This window comes from Emys orbicularis, chromosome 11 (genome assembly GCF_028017835.1).
Source record: "Emys orbicularis isolate rEmyOrb1 chromosome 11, rEmyOrb1.hap1, whole genome shotgun sequence".
Classification (NCBI taxonomy): domain Eukaryota; kingdom Metazoa; phylum Chordata; order Testudines; family Emydidae; genus Emys; species Emys orbicularis.
In genome coordinates, this window is record NC_088693.1 from 47163078 (window position 1) to 47178855 (window position 15778).

A 15778-nucleotide genomic window follows, 5' to 3' on the forward strand; every position below is an offset into this window, starting at 1 on the left:
ATACAGTCCCACATGACACTCCCTAAGTAAACTAGCGAAATGCAGTCTAGATGAAATCGCTATAAGGTGGGTGTACAACTGGTTGAGAGACCAACTCAGAGTAGTTATCAATGGTCTGCTGTCAAACTGGGATGGCACATCTAGTGGAGTTCCACAGGTCTTGGTCCTGGGTCCAGCATTATTCAATATTTTCATTAATGACTTGGATAATGGTGTGGAGAGTATGCTTATAAAATGGGCAGATGACCCCAAGCTGGGAGGAGTTGCAAGCTCTTGGAGGGCAGAATTTAGAATTCAAAACAACTTTGACAAACTGGATAATTGGTCTTAAATTAGCAAGATGAATTCAATAAAAATAAGTGCAAAATACTTCACTTAAGGACAGATCAAATGCACAATTACACAATGTGAAGTAACTGGTTAGTGGTAACTACTGAAAAGAATCTGGGGGTTATTACAAATTGAATGAGTCAACAGTAGGATACAGTTATAAAGAAGGCTAATATTCTAGGGCATATGTAAGACACAGGAGGCAACTGTCCTGCTCTACTTGGCATTGGTGAGGCCTCAGCTCAAGTACTGTGTCCAATTCTGGGTGCCGTGCTTTAGGAAAGATGTGGACAAACTTGACAGAGCCCAGAAGAGAGCAGGTTTAGAAAAACTGACCTATGAGGAAAGGTTACAACTGGACGTGTTCAGTATTGACAAAAGATGACTGACGGGAAACCTGATAAGTGTCTTCAAATAGGTTAAGGGCTGTTATAAAGAGAATGATTATCAATTGCTCTCCATGTCCACTGAAGGTAGGACAAGAAGAAATGGGCTTAATCTGCAGCAAGGGAGATTAGGTTAAATAGTAGGAAAAACTTGCTAACTATAAAGGATAGTTAAACTCTGGAATAGGCTTCCAAGGGAGACTATGGAATCCCCATAATTCAGTAGTCCCCAAATTTTTCAAGGTCGCCCCCCCCCATACCTCTGTCCGCACTCTCACCCAGCCAGGGTGGGAGTAGGGACACAGCCCCAGAGTTGAGAGGGGGACATGGACAGGGATAAGGCAGCTGAGGCTGGGGCCACAACTGGGGACGGGGCTGGCATCCAGGGGCAGGGCCAGAAGCGGAGCTGGGTGGTGCTTCCTTCCCCAGCCCCCATGGGGGCTGGCCTTAGCCTGTAGCCTTAGCCCCCCTCGGTACATTCTCTCCGCTCTTTTTGCAATAGGTGGCAGGGACAATGGGGTCTGCCAAAGAACCTTAGTAGGATCTAGAATAGCCTTGTTAATAGGCAGAGCTATCCTTAATGGAACCACTGATGTTAAAATGTCCACAAGCCTGAGGAACTTTTACTGGACCCTCCTCTGGATGGATGTCCAAAGCCATCATTCTCAACAACTCCTGCTAGACTTTGTAGTCATCCAGCGGTGGGAAAATTGGTTCCACCACAATAGCCTCATCAGGGGATAAGGAAGAGGATACCAATGGCTCTCGGGGTTGATTTTTTTCCAACTCTTATTGGGGTAGCTCCTGAGAAGTAGTCCACTGTTCCCTCTAAGCTGTGCGCACGCACACAGATCCTAAACCCCGTGCACACGGCGAAACACCTGCGCACACAAAAAATGAAATACTACATCGGAGCCAGGCCGAAATATCATTTACGGGCGACTTTTGACATTGTTCGCCCGCCATCTATCAACACAGCCAGATTCTACTAGCTGGCAAGGGGAAGGGAAAGGAGGGCAATGAATTGTATCCCTCCCCGCCAACATTTCGAACGTGGAACATTGATCACGTCGGGACCCACACATCTCCATTTTCCTGCGTTTTTTTGCCACAGATGCATGGACGTAATCGGAGCTATGCACTATTATTATCACAAATTGCAAATTAAAACTTTTTAAATGTATAAGCATTTTACTCGCTGGGGCGCATTTGCCTCATGGCGCACAAATTTGAACTCTGCTTCAAAAATTTGCACAGAAGAAATTTTTTGCGCACACGGCCTGTCAAAAATTAGAGGGAACATTGGTCCTGTCCCTGCCTGGTGCCGGAGTCAATACATGCTTATAACATCAATGTTCTTGTCGACCACCCGAGGAAGCAGGTTGGGAAGGAGATGGGGATGCTCCTGATTGAGGGGGAACCTCCACAAGTTCCATAAAGGCTGCTGATATGGCCTTGGCCCCCAACTGTGCACAGACCAAGGGTCCTTGCAGTATACACCCTGCTGGAATTGAAGCTGAAAGCAGGGTGGGTAGGCACTGCACACAGGTTACTGGACATATCCAGGCTGAGACACATACGAACGCACTTCAGAATCCGAAGAAGAATCTGATTCTTCAGACCATGGAGGAGCTGCCCCCATCAGTACTGGTGAGGTAGAATCAGATTCTGGAGAAGAGGATACCTGCGAGATCATCTGCAGCTTTCCCTCGACAGTACCATTTTAATCTGTATGCTAACTGTCAAATCCGATCGTTCCACAATGGTGTGGTGCTGAAGCTGTGACCATTAGTGCTGATGCCAAGAGAATCTTGAAGAGCCAGGGAAGATGGCACCAAGAGATTCAACAACTCTCTCACAGCCACAAACTCCTCAGGCATAGATGGTACCAGGAAAGCATACTGATTTTGTGGCACCGGAATCTGAGGCAACAACGATGAACCTGGCACATCAGGAGTCAGTCTCACCGGGCCTGAACTAGGCTTTGGAGTCAACAAACTCCCATTTTGAGGCTTGCTCTGCGAAGTGCCTTCTTTTTGAGTGCACCTCCAAGTCCTTGGTAGAGCTCGAACCTCTTCACCTCCGATCTTGAGGTGCCCAGTACAGAGTGCTTAGATGACTTGTGGTACCTCTTCTTGGCATTGGTGAAACTGATCCATCTCTCAATTCTGACAAAGCTGGAGGAGCACTGTTGACCAATGCAGAAGTGCTCGATACCCAGACTGAAGAGGAAGGTTCCGATGGAAGACAGAAAGTACTTAAGTTTAGCTGCCCTATCCTTTTTGGATCAGGGCTTAAACCCCTTACAGATACTGCACCTGTCACTAATGTGAGCCTTCTCCAAGCACTTAAGGCAACTGGGGAATAGGACACTAACCGGCATTGGTGTGCCACAAGAGTGGTAGGACCTGAAGCTCAGAGACGAGGCTTAACTCTGGTACTGACATCGGTGCCCAGGTGGGAAGTGGTGTCAAAATCTTTTCTTCTTCTTTTAAAAGAAAATACAGTGGAATGGACATGTGCAATCACTCAAAGTAAAAGCATCTCTTATACCAGAGCAGTCCATATGTACTTCAAGTCTGGTATGCGGCCTCTCACAATAGCCCTTATCAGATCCTTAAGGGGAGAATATCCCCTATAATGAGGAGTCCATTGTGCAATGTGGTAAATTTGAGGGACCCTGACCCTGCTCATGCCTTGAAGTATGAGAGTTAATTATGCCTGTTATAGAAAACAAATACAAGTATCTTTGGTCAAGATTATCCAGCTCCTTTTTACAGCTAGCTAGAGTACCAGACTTATCCCCTTGTCCCTGTACAATAAATTAGCATAAAAAGCAGGGATTTATCAGTTTTCACTATACCTTACATAAGCTCATACTTCATTTAACCTTCTGTCTAATGCTTCCCTTTTCAGGGCTAAATAATCCTAGTTTTTGCACTGCTCTCGTACACGTAATCCCATTAAAATCAAGACATTTTTAGCCCTTCCCAGGGACTTTTCAATTACAGCTACATTTTTAAAGTGAGGAAACCAAGCTAAATGTAGTTTTCCAAATGATGCCATATCATTCGCAAATATCACAATAGGCTTGGTACTTTTTTATCCTTTTAAATAGATCAAACATCCTACTTGCTTTGACATTCCCCCAGTTTGTGGCAGCAATCTTCAAACTGTTGACAACTTCACAGGTTCCTGTCAACTCTAAATTCAGACTATTTTACTAATGTATTTATGCATTTTCCCTTTGGCTTCAATCCCCTAATGTGTTTAAACCCAAAAGAAGTTTCCGCCTTTTACTAGCCAAAAGAACTTAGTGTCATCAACAAGTTGCATCAACAAATCATTAATAAAACAGGAATGGTCCTTTTTCTGCTGCTTAACCAATTTAAATCCTTGATGAAACTTTGCTTTTTAACCCTTTGTTATATATTTCCATAAAAGTCTTAGTGTTCTACGTTTTTGATAATAAGGGTCACATATAAGAGGTTACATAAACACAATAGCCTACATTCACAGTATATTCTTTGTTTCTGGATTTTTCACATCAAGTGTTAATGATTTTGCCCAATATTTTTAGTAAGCCATAAAAATGACTCTCTCAACCAAAAACATTACCTTCATGTCAGTCTCCCTTGGAATGTGATCCTTAAAGTCTTCAATTGAACTTACAAGGAAAGGAATGTGGTAGGATAAGACCTAAGAGACAAACAAATATGCAACTAGAAAATTCTTTCAATAAAAATAATCTTAGACACTAACTTATTACTGGATTTACTCTACTTTGTCATGAGTTATTACTTTATGCATATCAGATAGTTTAATCTATGAGAGACTTGGAAGCATAATACATTCAAAATTGAGCCTAGCATTGACCAAGTGGACAAGCACTTTTAGACATTATTAAAGTTGAAAAACACATGCTGACACACTGACAAAACTATCTTACAGATTCTAACATCGTCAGCAAAATGGTTTTGAACAGTACCCAATGAATTCTCTGTAAATGCCTATTTCATCTTGCAGAACTGGGAATCTTGGGTTCAGTATGTTTCTGCATATACCCATTTTACCCACAAGGCAACTTATTTTAAGTTTGGTTTTATTTTTAAAACACAAGACACCTGAATGCTGAGACATTTAAATACAATATTAATTCATCTTAACATCATGCAGAATAAATTTAGTTATTTCTTACATCTCTAAGTGCTTCCTGTGCCAATGAGCGAAAAGACAAGATTACGCCAATAATGGTCATCCTCTTCAGAACACTGTCAACAGCTGAATTAGAAGAAAAATAGTGAACTAGAACAGCATTTCTCAAACTTGAAGTCCTGACCCAAAATGGAGGTCACAAGGCTATTGTAAGGGGATCGTGAGATCACCCTTTTCCTTGCTTTCCAAGCTGGGCAGCCGGACAGCGGTGGCTGCTGGCCGGGCACTCAACTCTGCAGGCAGCAGCACAGAAGTAAGGGTGGCAATACCATACTATGTGACCCTTGCTTCTGCACTGCTGCTGGTGGTGGCACTGCCTTCAGAGCTGGGTGGCTGGAGAGTCGAGGCTGCTGGCTGGGCACCCAGCTCTGAAGGCAAAGCTACCGCCAGCAGCAGCACAGAAGTAAAGGTGGCATGGTATAGTTACTTAGCTCTGTAGGGATCTGGACTGATGTCATGAAAGCTATGTCCAGTACCAAAAGGGAAAGGGGATCATCACACTGTGAAATATTTTCAAAGGGTGGCCCAGCAAAAAAAAAAATGTAAGAACCCCTGAACTAGAATATATCCCAAGATTTACAAAACAAGCCTTTTCAAACATTCTACCCCAAATTAATATCAGCAGGAAAATACAGAAACAACTTTAAAGTATGTGACATTCTAACAAAGGCAAAAATCACAAGAACTAAAATATTCCTGACAATTGTTTTTTGTATGTAGCTGATATTTGTATTTGGCAATAAATGTATGAACTCCTGTTGACTACTTCAAAAGAATGAGCTTGTTTACACACAGATGTCAATGTCTGGATGTAAACACTCTTCTCTGTATAGTTTACAATGTCTCAGTTTAATACTTACTTTTAAACACCCCTGTTTTTCTAAAGAATGCAACAATACACCACGATGGAATCATATTTAAAACTGGTGTATCCACAAAACACTTTTCAATTTCTGCTCTGCATGCATATACTTCTACATGCCTGTACTTTGAAGAATTATATTTATGGCTATTAGAAGTGGACGACAAGATCTGTTTCATCCCAATGCATGACAGCCCCTATCCCTTGGCAGAAAGGCATCATATTTTTGCACATGCCCCCACCCCAGCTTTTATATCCAAGTGTTTATGCACTAATTTACACTGAAATCTCATTTTGTTTACACATGAACAGGCTAGATAAGTTTTAAAATTTAATCAGTTCACATACATTATGAGTAAACTCTAGTGAATGAAATATACATTTCAACGTTCATGTATATTAAATTCAGAGAGGATAGTTTTCACAAAGTTGTTTTATTTATGCAGACAACTGCAGGAACAAAAAGAAAAAGAAAAATAAAAACAATATTGCTAGGTACCCACATGATAATCTTTTAAAGAGTGCTGCCATCTGGTCTGGTTTGTCAAAGCTGGTCCTCATTTGTGTTAGCACTTCAACATTCTCCACCACAAGTTTCTAAAGAGAAGCAAGACCTCAGGTCAGCCGTAGATCTCAGTATGTTAAAAAGATAGGTGCATGCTTTAGGACATTTCAATCTGGCAAGCAGGAAATCAAGCTCATGAAATCCAGATGTTCCCGCTATCTTTCTTCTGAAGGAACGACAGGATTATTCTGGTAAATCCTGATTGTACACCAAAGAGAGCTCTGAATGACCAAGAGAGGAAGAAAAACTGCTGATGGGAATGCAGTTCATATTTTCAGAAGAATGTGCAATTTCACAAAATGAGTTTAATGATTTTAGACTAAAACTTAACAAAATAAACCTTGTATAAAGATGCTTTATACTAATTATATTTAACTCCAATAATATTCTAATTATTCACATCTCAATAGCTTTTTTCGTACACCAGCCCACTCCCTTGCTCTTTTCACTAGATGTATGCTTTGGTGACGGTTGGATTGTAGTGAATTTAGGAAGCCTCCTTAACTGGAAAGCAGTGCTTCTCACAAATTTTGATTGCTTCACATTTTAATGTAAAACAAGAGAGGTTTTATTTTTTTAAATAATCTGGTCCTCATAAATTATTCAAACATTAAATATCAGTGCAGCTTTCCTAAGATTATTTTCTTTGACTCCGATCACAAAAACAGAGTATTAAAGAAAAAGGAATATGAAATTGTTTATTTAAATCCATGCAATTTAGTCTCAAGCAGTAAGTCAACTTTAAAAGAAAGCCAGAATTCTTCTGCATGTCAAACACAGTTTGGCTGAAACAATATATAAAGGAAGTGTTTTTCTTTGATTCTTAAATAAACACATATGAGCTAGAGATCTCCGTAGCAAGTATGTAAGTGTAATAATTATTCTCCAAATATATAAATTATAAGGGATTTGAAGGACTGTGAAGCTGCATAACCACAGCTATAAAGTTGAACCTGTTGGATCCAACAAGGCATTTTTTTGTACCACCTGGTAAGGCACCTATGCTACCTCAAGTCCTCCAACCACAAGCAAGAAGTGGTTATTTTACTCTTATAAAAAGGGAAGCTACAGTAAATGAATGATAATCCATTCAAATGTTTATCTTTAGAGATAGAACTATTGTCTTACATGTTAATTAAGCTGCTTACGGAGAGGCCAACCTCCATGTAGCTCTGCATACTACTAAGTGGAGGAAAGATTATGCCTACTTCTCCCTAGACACCACTCTCTAACTCTTTAAGAGTCCGTTTGGTGCTTTATGCCCCTGAAAATACGGCCAATGCTGGAACATACATAAGGAAGATGGGAGACGAAAACAGGAACACAGAGGAAGGGACACTCTGGATTGGAAGATAATAAGCACTCTCAGAATAGCCAACATGGAAAACAATTGTCCTATTGGAGCAGACTTCTGCCAATACAGATCAGCTACGGAGTAGCAGTAAGCCACAGCCTAAAACATGAGGGAAAAAATGATACCTCATTAACAGGAGTACATATAACTATAAAAACTTTGACTTTTCATCTGTACTCTAAAGAGAAGATGGACTCCATGATCCAACAACCAAAGCAGGCTCATGAAGAGACAACAAGTTGTATCCAAACACATTTGGGGAAGGGAGATGTAAGGCTCAAGTAGTGACTTTTGCAAACATCTTTATAAGAGGCCTTATAAGTCTGCAACAAACAGGGTGAAAACATTAATTGGTAAGCATGGAAATTCAACAACAAATTAAAATAATAATGTGAACACAAACAATGAGACACAAATACCATAGTATTACTCTATGTAACTTGACAAAATTGTTACCCACCCCCAAACTACCTGGAAATCTTGTTCCACTGCGGACTTCAACTACCACCAACGACTGGGTATTACAAAACTGAAGGTGTTTGTGAAGGTCATGCCCCCTATGCCCTCAGGCCTGCCTAGGGACTCTGGGCTCCCCTCCTCCACACTGAAGGCAGGAGAAATAACAGAAGGGAACCTACAAGCTGCGAGAGACTGAGGCATACTTCTTAACCATGCAATGCTATGCCCAGGACCAATGTTCAAATAGCTGACGGGTTACAGGGACCTCAAATGGACCCCTTATAATCTACCAACTGCACTGTAACTACCGGAGTTGCGACAATTGGAATGTAAACCCCCTAAACCACCCTGGAGGTCTTCCAGATGGAAGGTAAAAACCCATACAGGATGTTTTCCAATTCTGCCATCTGAGTAAAATCCCATACTTGGCGATCAGCCTACCCCTAGGCATCACAAAAGATTTAGTATCCCAATTCAAGGCTGGGAAGGGTAAGTCTGAAACGGAGCCCAAAATGGCTACTCAACTAGGCAACAAGCAGTAGCCACTCCAGTTCCTCAGATAGGAACTAATATGTTGCCAACTTCACTACCCATTAGTAACAGCAATGGCTCCAATGCCCTGAAGCAGCATGAGATAACCTACCCTCCTCCCCAAGCCATGCATCATGAAGAGGGGAAAAGGAAAGTACCACCTCCCACACATGCCGAAGTACAGTCTGAATCAGTGGCATCCCAGCACACCAGGTGATACCCCAGGGGGCTCAACCAGTCATACACACTGTTTAGGGAAATGGGAAAGCTTGCAATATCTCAGCTTAACTTCATATTTTCAAGGGTATCATACACCCTGGCAATTCAATATCACTGAAATTCACAATAATGAAGGAAAATGCATATGGGGTGAGGTGGGGAGAATGAATGTATATAGATGTGCACACACTTTAAAAGGGTTATGGTATTCTAAAAGGATTTTTTCAAGAACAAATGTAACTGGAAATCAAAAACTCTCCAAGAATTTAAGCTGTTTGTTTTTAAAAACAGTAAGTCAGCAGCCATCATCAGGCAGTATGTTCCAAATAAATGCAAACCCATCACTAACTGCAATGAGAAAAAAAATGGAGTGGGACTCAATATGGCTACTAACTTGCTACTAAGTCCATAAATTACAATATTAGAGGGGTTAATAACATGAATAGCACAGTTTTTATAGCCCACAGTCTATTTGCATAAACAGGCTACTGACTGGCAAAAATATCAGAATAATCTTCTTAGATATTTTAAAATGTTCACCTAACAAGAGTTAGTATAAATATGTATTAAATGTACTTTTCCACTGTCAGTGTTAATTTACGTGAATTTGGTTGCATATGTAGGAAACTGCTTGAATACCCACTTATAGTGTTAATTTCCATTCAACTTTTGCAGAGCAACACACTAGATTTATTGCCTTTGTATCAGCAGCAGATGCACCCTCCCTTTTTAATAGGTGCACTCCTCTTAGCCTTGCTGGGGGGCGGAAGCACCAACCACCCGCAGCAGCACATCTGCCCTGGCACTGCAATCCTAACACTAGTTGTGGAAGGGAAGGCCGGAGGAGGGAGAGTGTGCTGGAGAACAAAGCCCACCACACATTCACTCCTGCAGCACTGGGTCCTGTCCCAAAGGGTTGGACCTGGCTCCCTGCTCTAGGCATAATGACAAGGCGCACAGGCTTGCAGTGCTGCTCAGGTTTGGCCTGGCAGCCTGCGTGCCAGGTCACAACGCCGGGAGTGGGGAGTCAGGCCCAGACCCTTGGGACAGGTGCTACCACTGCAAGGGTTTCTGTGGATTCAATCACTCCCATGAATCCTGACTAAAGCTGCCCTGGCTTTGTATAGTAAAATGGTAATAGTAGGTCTAATTTTTTTTAGAACAGAATCTTTCAAGTTGTACTTGAGTACACTGTACTACTGGGTCTTAACGTTCAGTTGGAAAACACTGTAATAATGAAGTCCCAAAGCACTCAAACTATTCAAATCCCTGAGGACAACTTGCATTTGAACAGGTATTTCATCGACCTGAACAAAGCTCAATCTATTTTAAAGGAAAACCATTCAAACTGGAAAGGATAATTTTGTCAAAAAATTAAAGAGCTAAAAATAGCAAAACATAAAATAAAGCTTACTTGAAATTAAGTGCAATCAAAGTGAGCAAGATATGCTAATATAGTAGCAGATTCTTGATGTTAATTTAAAGGAAAGGGCTCTTAGAAATGCGGTGTTTTGGATGTAGTCCAACCATTGAGAGAATATGATACAGAGATATGCTCAAGTGTACTGTGTGTTCACAGATGACAGATACGAATGAGAAAAAAATACCCATATGTTTTCAGTTTTAGTGTGGTATGGTAATACTCAGTGAATAACATGCAAAGCATAGCTCTTGGGCACTATAAATAAAATGTGCATAGGGGAAAAAAATCAAAATATAATTACCTTAAGTTCAGCAACCTGTGAGGAAATGTGCCACATAAGACTTTCACTTAAGAACTTCATGCCATATGGTCCTAGTAGTTCTGAGAGGGCCCTCATTTCTAAGGAAGAAAAAACAATTGTCTTTATGTTGACATTTATTTTGCAGTGATTTAACAACCATAACACATGTAACAATACCATTGTATCAGAGCAATCTCAAAACTGGATACAGAGTAAAGATTAAGTTATAACAACAGTGGGGTAGTAAGTTCACCTACTGTATTTACTTACAACAAATCACATGTACATAGCCAATAATTGTTTCAGCAAGAGCAAGAAAAAAATTGGTACTTTTCCGCCCGGGTAGCATAACACAAAAACAGCAAGGAGAGAACACGAGAAAGGCAAAATTCTTCTGTATAATAGAATATTTCTCTAAAAACAATACTGGTATTCCACAATCTCTCTAAAAGTCTTAGTCTCAAGCACATGAAAAACAGCCCTCACAAAGAATATCTAGAACCATGTCATAAAAAGTTTACCTGATATGTCAGAGTATTCTTCAGCATTAAACGTCAACTCATTTTCTGTGGGCAAGTTCACAAATGCCTTCATTGCTGGGAAATATGCTATATGCCCATTGCTGACTTGCCTTAGCAAGGTTTCCAAATACCTGAGCAGGAAAAAAAAATTAATGTAAAAATATTAGTTCAATGAGAATGATACCATGGCTACTCATAACATTAAAAAAGTTTCATTGTTCTGCAAGGGTGAAATTCATCCTTGTACAGAAGGACAGCATAAGGCTTACACACCACTTAAGTTCCATTTCAATGGCTTAACTGTGCCCTCTGCAACCAGAAGAGTTCAGTGAGTTTTTGGACTCTTTTTTAAACAGCTATTGGTAGAAACAGTAAATCTGTCTTGTTTGAAACTTGCAAATTTGCAAGTGTTCATGCCATACACAATTCCAATTTCCTGATGCAGGCTATCCAGCTTAATTAGATTTTAAGTGTATTTAAACGTAAAACAAAGAGCTCACAATAGATGTTAATAGGGTTACGTTCTTACCAATTTGTGTACAGACTGGTAATAGTTGGCTCCCCATGACTATCCAAATGCTGGGTTTGCTGAAGAAGAACATTGTTAAATACTCTTGTTATGTCAATCTGCACATAATTTTCTATTGACTGGAGTACTGTCATGTAGGCTCTTACACTCGTTAACAGCTCTGAAGGTTTTGCAATCTCTTGTGTTGCTTGATTATACATAGTCATTCCAACAATTGACCTTTTAAAGAGAAAAGAGTTACCTTTGTACATTAATGAAATTAAGCAATAGTTAATTCTTCCTGGTTGTATAAAGGATTGGGTATTCAAACTTTTAGACGAATATCTCAATGAGATTTAAAACAGGATAGCAGCTCTTTTCCAAAAGAGAAATCAGCAGGAATACTGTATTCATAATACATGCTCTCAGATAAAATTGCATGGGAATTCTTAACACAAACACTTAGCGAACACTATGAAGACACCCAGGGAAATATGGTCTACCATCAAGTGAATGACCCATGAACTAGAAGATTTAAACCACAAGCAATTTGGTCAAGAAAACACTTTAAAAGGCTCCCAAAATACATTTGCATGAGAGAAACTAGCTGTAATTATCTACCACATGAACACATACTTGGGCTTAAAAGGACGCACCAGCCAGTTAATTTATAACCATTCTCAGGAGCACCATTTAGGACAAATTCTTTGTACAAAGGTGCTGTTATAGTTTATGTCCATTTCTATATATTTTTAAAGGGTTTAAAATAAAATTTATCATTAAAATAAGCACAAAAGGAAATTTAATTAACAACAAAATTGAAAGTAAAAGAATTAATTCATGCTGGGGGCTCAGATCAGCTTGTGATCTAATTTACATGCACTGCAAAACAAAGACAACCGAGCATATTAAGAATGGACAATTTAATTTCCTGAATCAAAACAATGTATTATGTTAGAAATGGAGTCCTAGTAAATAATCTAGTCCATTCTGTGCAAGTGCAGTATTGTTCTCAAGACTAGAACATATCTGTAATTAGTCTGTCAAATCTAATTTTAATTGTCTCGTTTAATGGATCTTCTACTACTTCTCTTGGAAAATTATTACCACATCTCACTGTTAGGAAGTTTTTCCCGATATTCATTTTTAAAAATGGATTAAAAGATACCACTTCTACATAAGGAAGTGTCAGCCTACTGGGCTCCCTTCAACTGTGTTAGCATTCATTATTTTAGTGCTAAGCATTTGTCAGTGGACTCTGCATAAGCATTTCTTGGTTATACGATTTTAGCCACAAAAGTGATTTTTATTTCCTATTAAAAATTGTCTGAAAAACACACGACACTTAAATAGTGCCTTTCACCCATAGATCTCAGAGTGCTTTATATAAGCCAAGTAATCACTATTAAGGAAATGATTCTCTCTCATTTTCTGTGACTTCTTCTGGGGCAGGTCTGCAGCAGCTGTCATCCCAGGGCTTCCAGAAGAGCAGCAGGGGGAGGGGGGGGGAAAGGCAGCACACCAGAACTGACTGTAAATTCGTGGGCTTTTGTGAATTTTTGTTTATTGCCGGCAACCTGACACTGATTTTTTACTAAAAATACCCGTGACAGAAACTTAACCTTAATCATTAGCCCTAATTTACAGACAGGGAAACTGCAGTAAAACTTGATTTGCCCAAATTCACACAATAAGTTAACAATACTAGGCATGAACCATATATCAGACTGATTCACAGTCCCATGCTGAACCCTCTAGAGGACAGCTGCCCGCTTAGACCCTGATCCTGAAAGATGCTGACCGTTCTCCACTCCTATTGACTTTGAGGTACTGAGCACATTTTATGCCCATTAAAGGACTAGGCTTTTATACAGTAAATAGAGTCAAAGAGCTTGAAAAGTAATTCAGTATTTTGGTAGTCATTTTAGACTTAAAGATTATAATTACACACAAGTTTGTGCTCATAGTGATACACGTTACGAAGGCAGGACAAGAAGAGCTGGACATGAAATGACTGTTTTAGCAGAATTGAAGTTTATTTAAAACCAAATGCAATTTTTTTTTTTTTTTGAAGCAAGTGACATTTATTGTTGAAACATTTTACTATTTATTTTTACAAGTTTGCCTCTGATGCAATCTTTCTTTTTTAAACCTATTTCAGGAAGTGCTACATTACAAAATAAAGCTGGCATAGCAATATAAGCAATAGTTCAATCACAAAAAGAAATATACAAGCTTAAAGTAGCAAAAACTAACATGTTTATATAGGATAGGAAATCAATCCTTAGAATAAAGATAAACTGCAGACCTCTGGAAGAAATACCACTTAACATCAGAAATAAAAAAAAAATTAAGACATTGCAGTCTTTGAATAGCAAATCCCATTCCTAGCTTGGGGCTGCCCTGAGTACCCCCTCAAAACCATCACTCAGCATTTTTGTGGACTTGCTACCCACCCATAAGGCAAAAAATAAAATTACAGAGAACACTGTGGTTTAGGGTCTTAAACCCAGGACTTCATGAAAAGTCAACTTTTTTACCCTTTTTATGTCACCATCACTTCCCAGTGTATCAAGAGAACATTCTAGACAAAAGTATCCTCAGACCATGTCCTGATCAGTAGAGACCCCCTAAAACCTTATGTGAAATACAGAAGATATAATTAGAATCTCTACCAAAGCTAACCGCCAGCATGATCAACAGGAATAGCTTTTACAATGAGAAATTCTCACAAGAGGTTGAAATTTACCTTTTACTGCACCCACTTACTACAGGGAAAAGCCAAGCCAAGCCAAGCCAAGCACCCACCTAGTAATGCATCAAGCAACCATTACACCAGCCCACAGCACTTTTTATTTTAAAGCAAAAATGTTAAAAAGTTTCCTCTTAGGTTCCTTGCCAGGTCTTGAGTTCATATTTCTAAGTCCCCCCTCCAAACACTGGTAAAATCAAACACTGGAAACAAGGTTCAGCACTGCAGGGATGTGGCAGTGTGAAGAGAATCTCTGTACTATTAGGATTTGTAGTCATGGACTCCTATGAAGAATATGGAACTAGGAACAGAGAATCTGGGAGGTAAGTAGAGGAAATTTATTTTCAAATATTTTGTTTTAAATATAATTTAAATTTCAAAAATGTTGTATGCCTACATATGTATTCTAATTGATTTGGAATCTTGGTTCTTAGAATTTGCTATTTTAAAGCTTTGCAGTTCATCTTTAAAAGTAGTCTTGTGAAATAGATACACAGTATTTTTAATGTTAGAACAAAAAATGATTTATTTTCCTTGGCTAAGTAAAAATTTAATTTTGCAGTCTCTTACTTGGTAAAACGGATTTCCAGGTGAGATGTTAAGTACTCCCTTGGGGTAAACGTATGTTCCCAGACAACCATGTTTGGTACGTAATTGATTGAGAAGCAGAGCTCGGAAAGTGCAGTGTGCAGTTTGTCCAGGCTTAAAAAAAATTGACACACAAATTACATGAGAAATTACAAAACTATTTCAAAGAAACACAGGCACACATTATTATTGGGGAGTGTTGCTCACAATTTTTATGTAAGTAAGTAAGATCAACTAGTTCTGTCCTTTAAAAACAAGTTAGCAGTGTGCAGTAATCATATGAGGAGGCTTTTCACACCTAGTTAATTTAAAATCAGATTTTGGGAGAAAACTGGCTAATGCAGGATGCTACGGTTGTGTGTTGCTCTGTACTGTGCAGAAAAGAAAGATTGTTGCACAGTTCACCAAAATGAAAAATTTCTTTAGGGGGTTGCTTAATTTATGTTTTGTAATCCAACAATCACTTCAAGAGACTATATGTCGTAACCACTGAAAGTTATTAAAAAATTCTTAAGATTAAAACTAACTAATTTCACAAATTCTAAGTAAGCTTTCTCCTTCAACCACTCCACTCATGCTAGCCATCTGATGCCCCATTGCTGACTGTGGCAGCAAGCTTTCCTTCACAAAGTGCACACACATACTCAGCACTTCCAACTATAATGGTAAGCACTATTACAGTGGTTCAAACTTTTATACTGGTGTCCCCTTTCACATAGCAAGCCTCTGAGTGCGACCCCTCTAATAAATTAAAAATACTTTAA

At 39.4% G+C, this 15778-nt stretch overlaps 1 protein-coding gene across 2 annotated transcripts in view; it reads right to left on the reverse strand.

Moving 5' to 3' along the window:
• The window catches only part of NCKAP1 (NCK associated protein 1), a 107345-nt gene that overhangs the window by 13666 nt on the left and 77901 nt on the right, over window positions 1–15778 (reverse strand). For both annotated transcript variants that reach the window (XM_065413201.1, XM_065413202.1), the window contains 7 exons: window positions 14997–15128; window positions 11696–11914; window positions 11167–11297; window positions 10646–10743; window positions 6297–6390; window positions 4915–4997; window positions 4335–4415 (listed from right to left, as the gene is read on the reverse strand). In XM_065413201.1, coding sequence (XP_065269273.1) covers window positions 4335–4415; window positions 4915–4997; window positions 6297–6390; window positions 10646–10743; window positions 11167–11297; window positions 11696–11914; window positions 14997–15128 — 838 coding nt within the window. The remainder of the gene's footprint in view (window positions 1–4334; window positions 4416–4914; window positions 4998–6296; window positions 6391–10645; window positions 10744–11166; window positions 11298–11695; window positions 11915–14996; window positions 15129–15778) is intronic.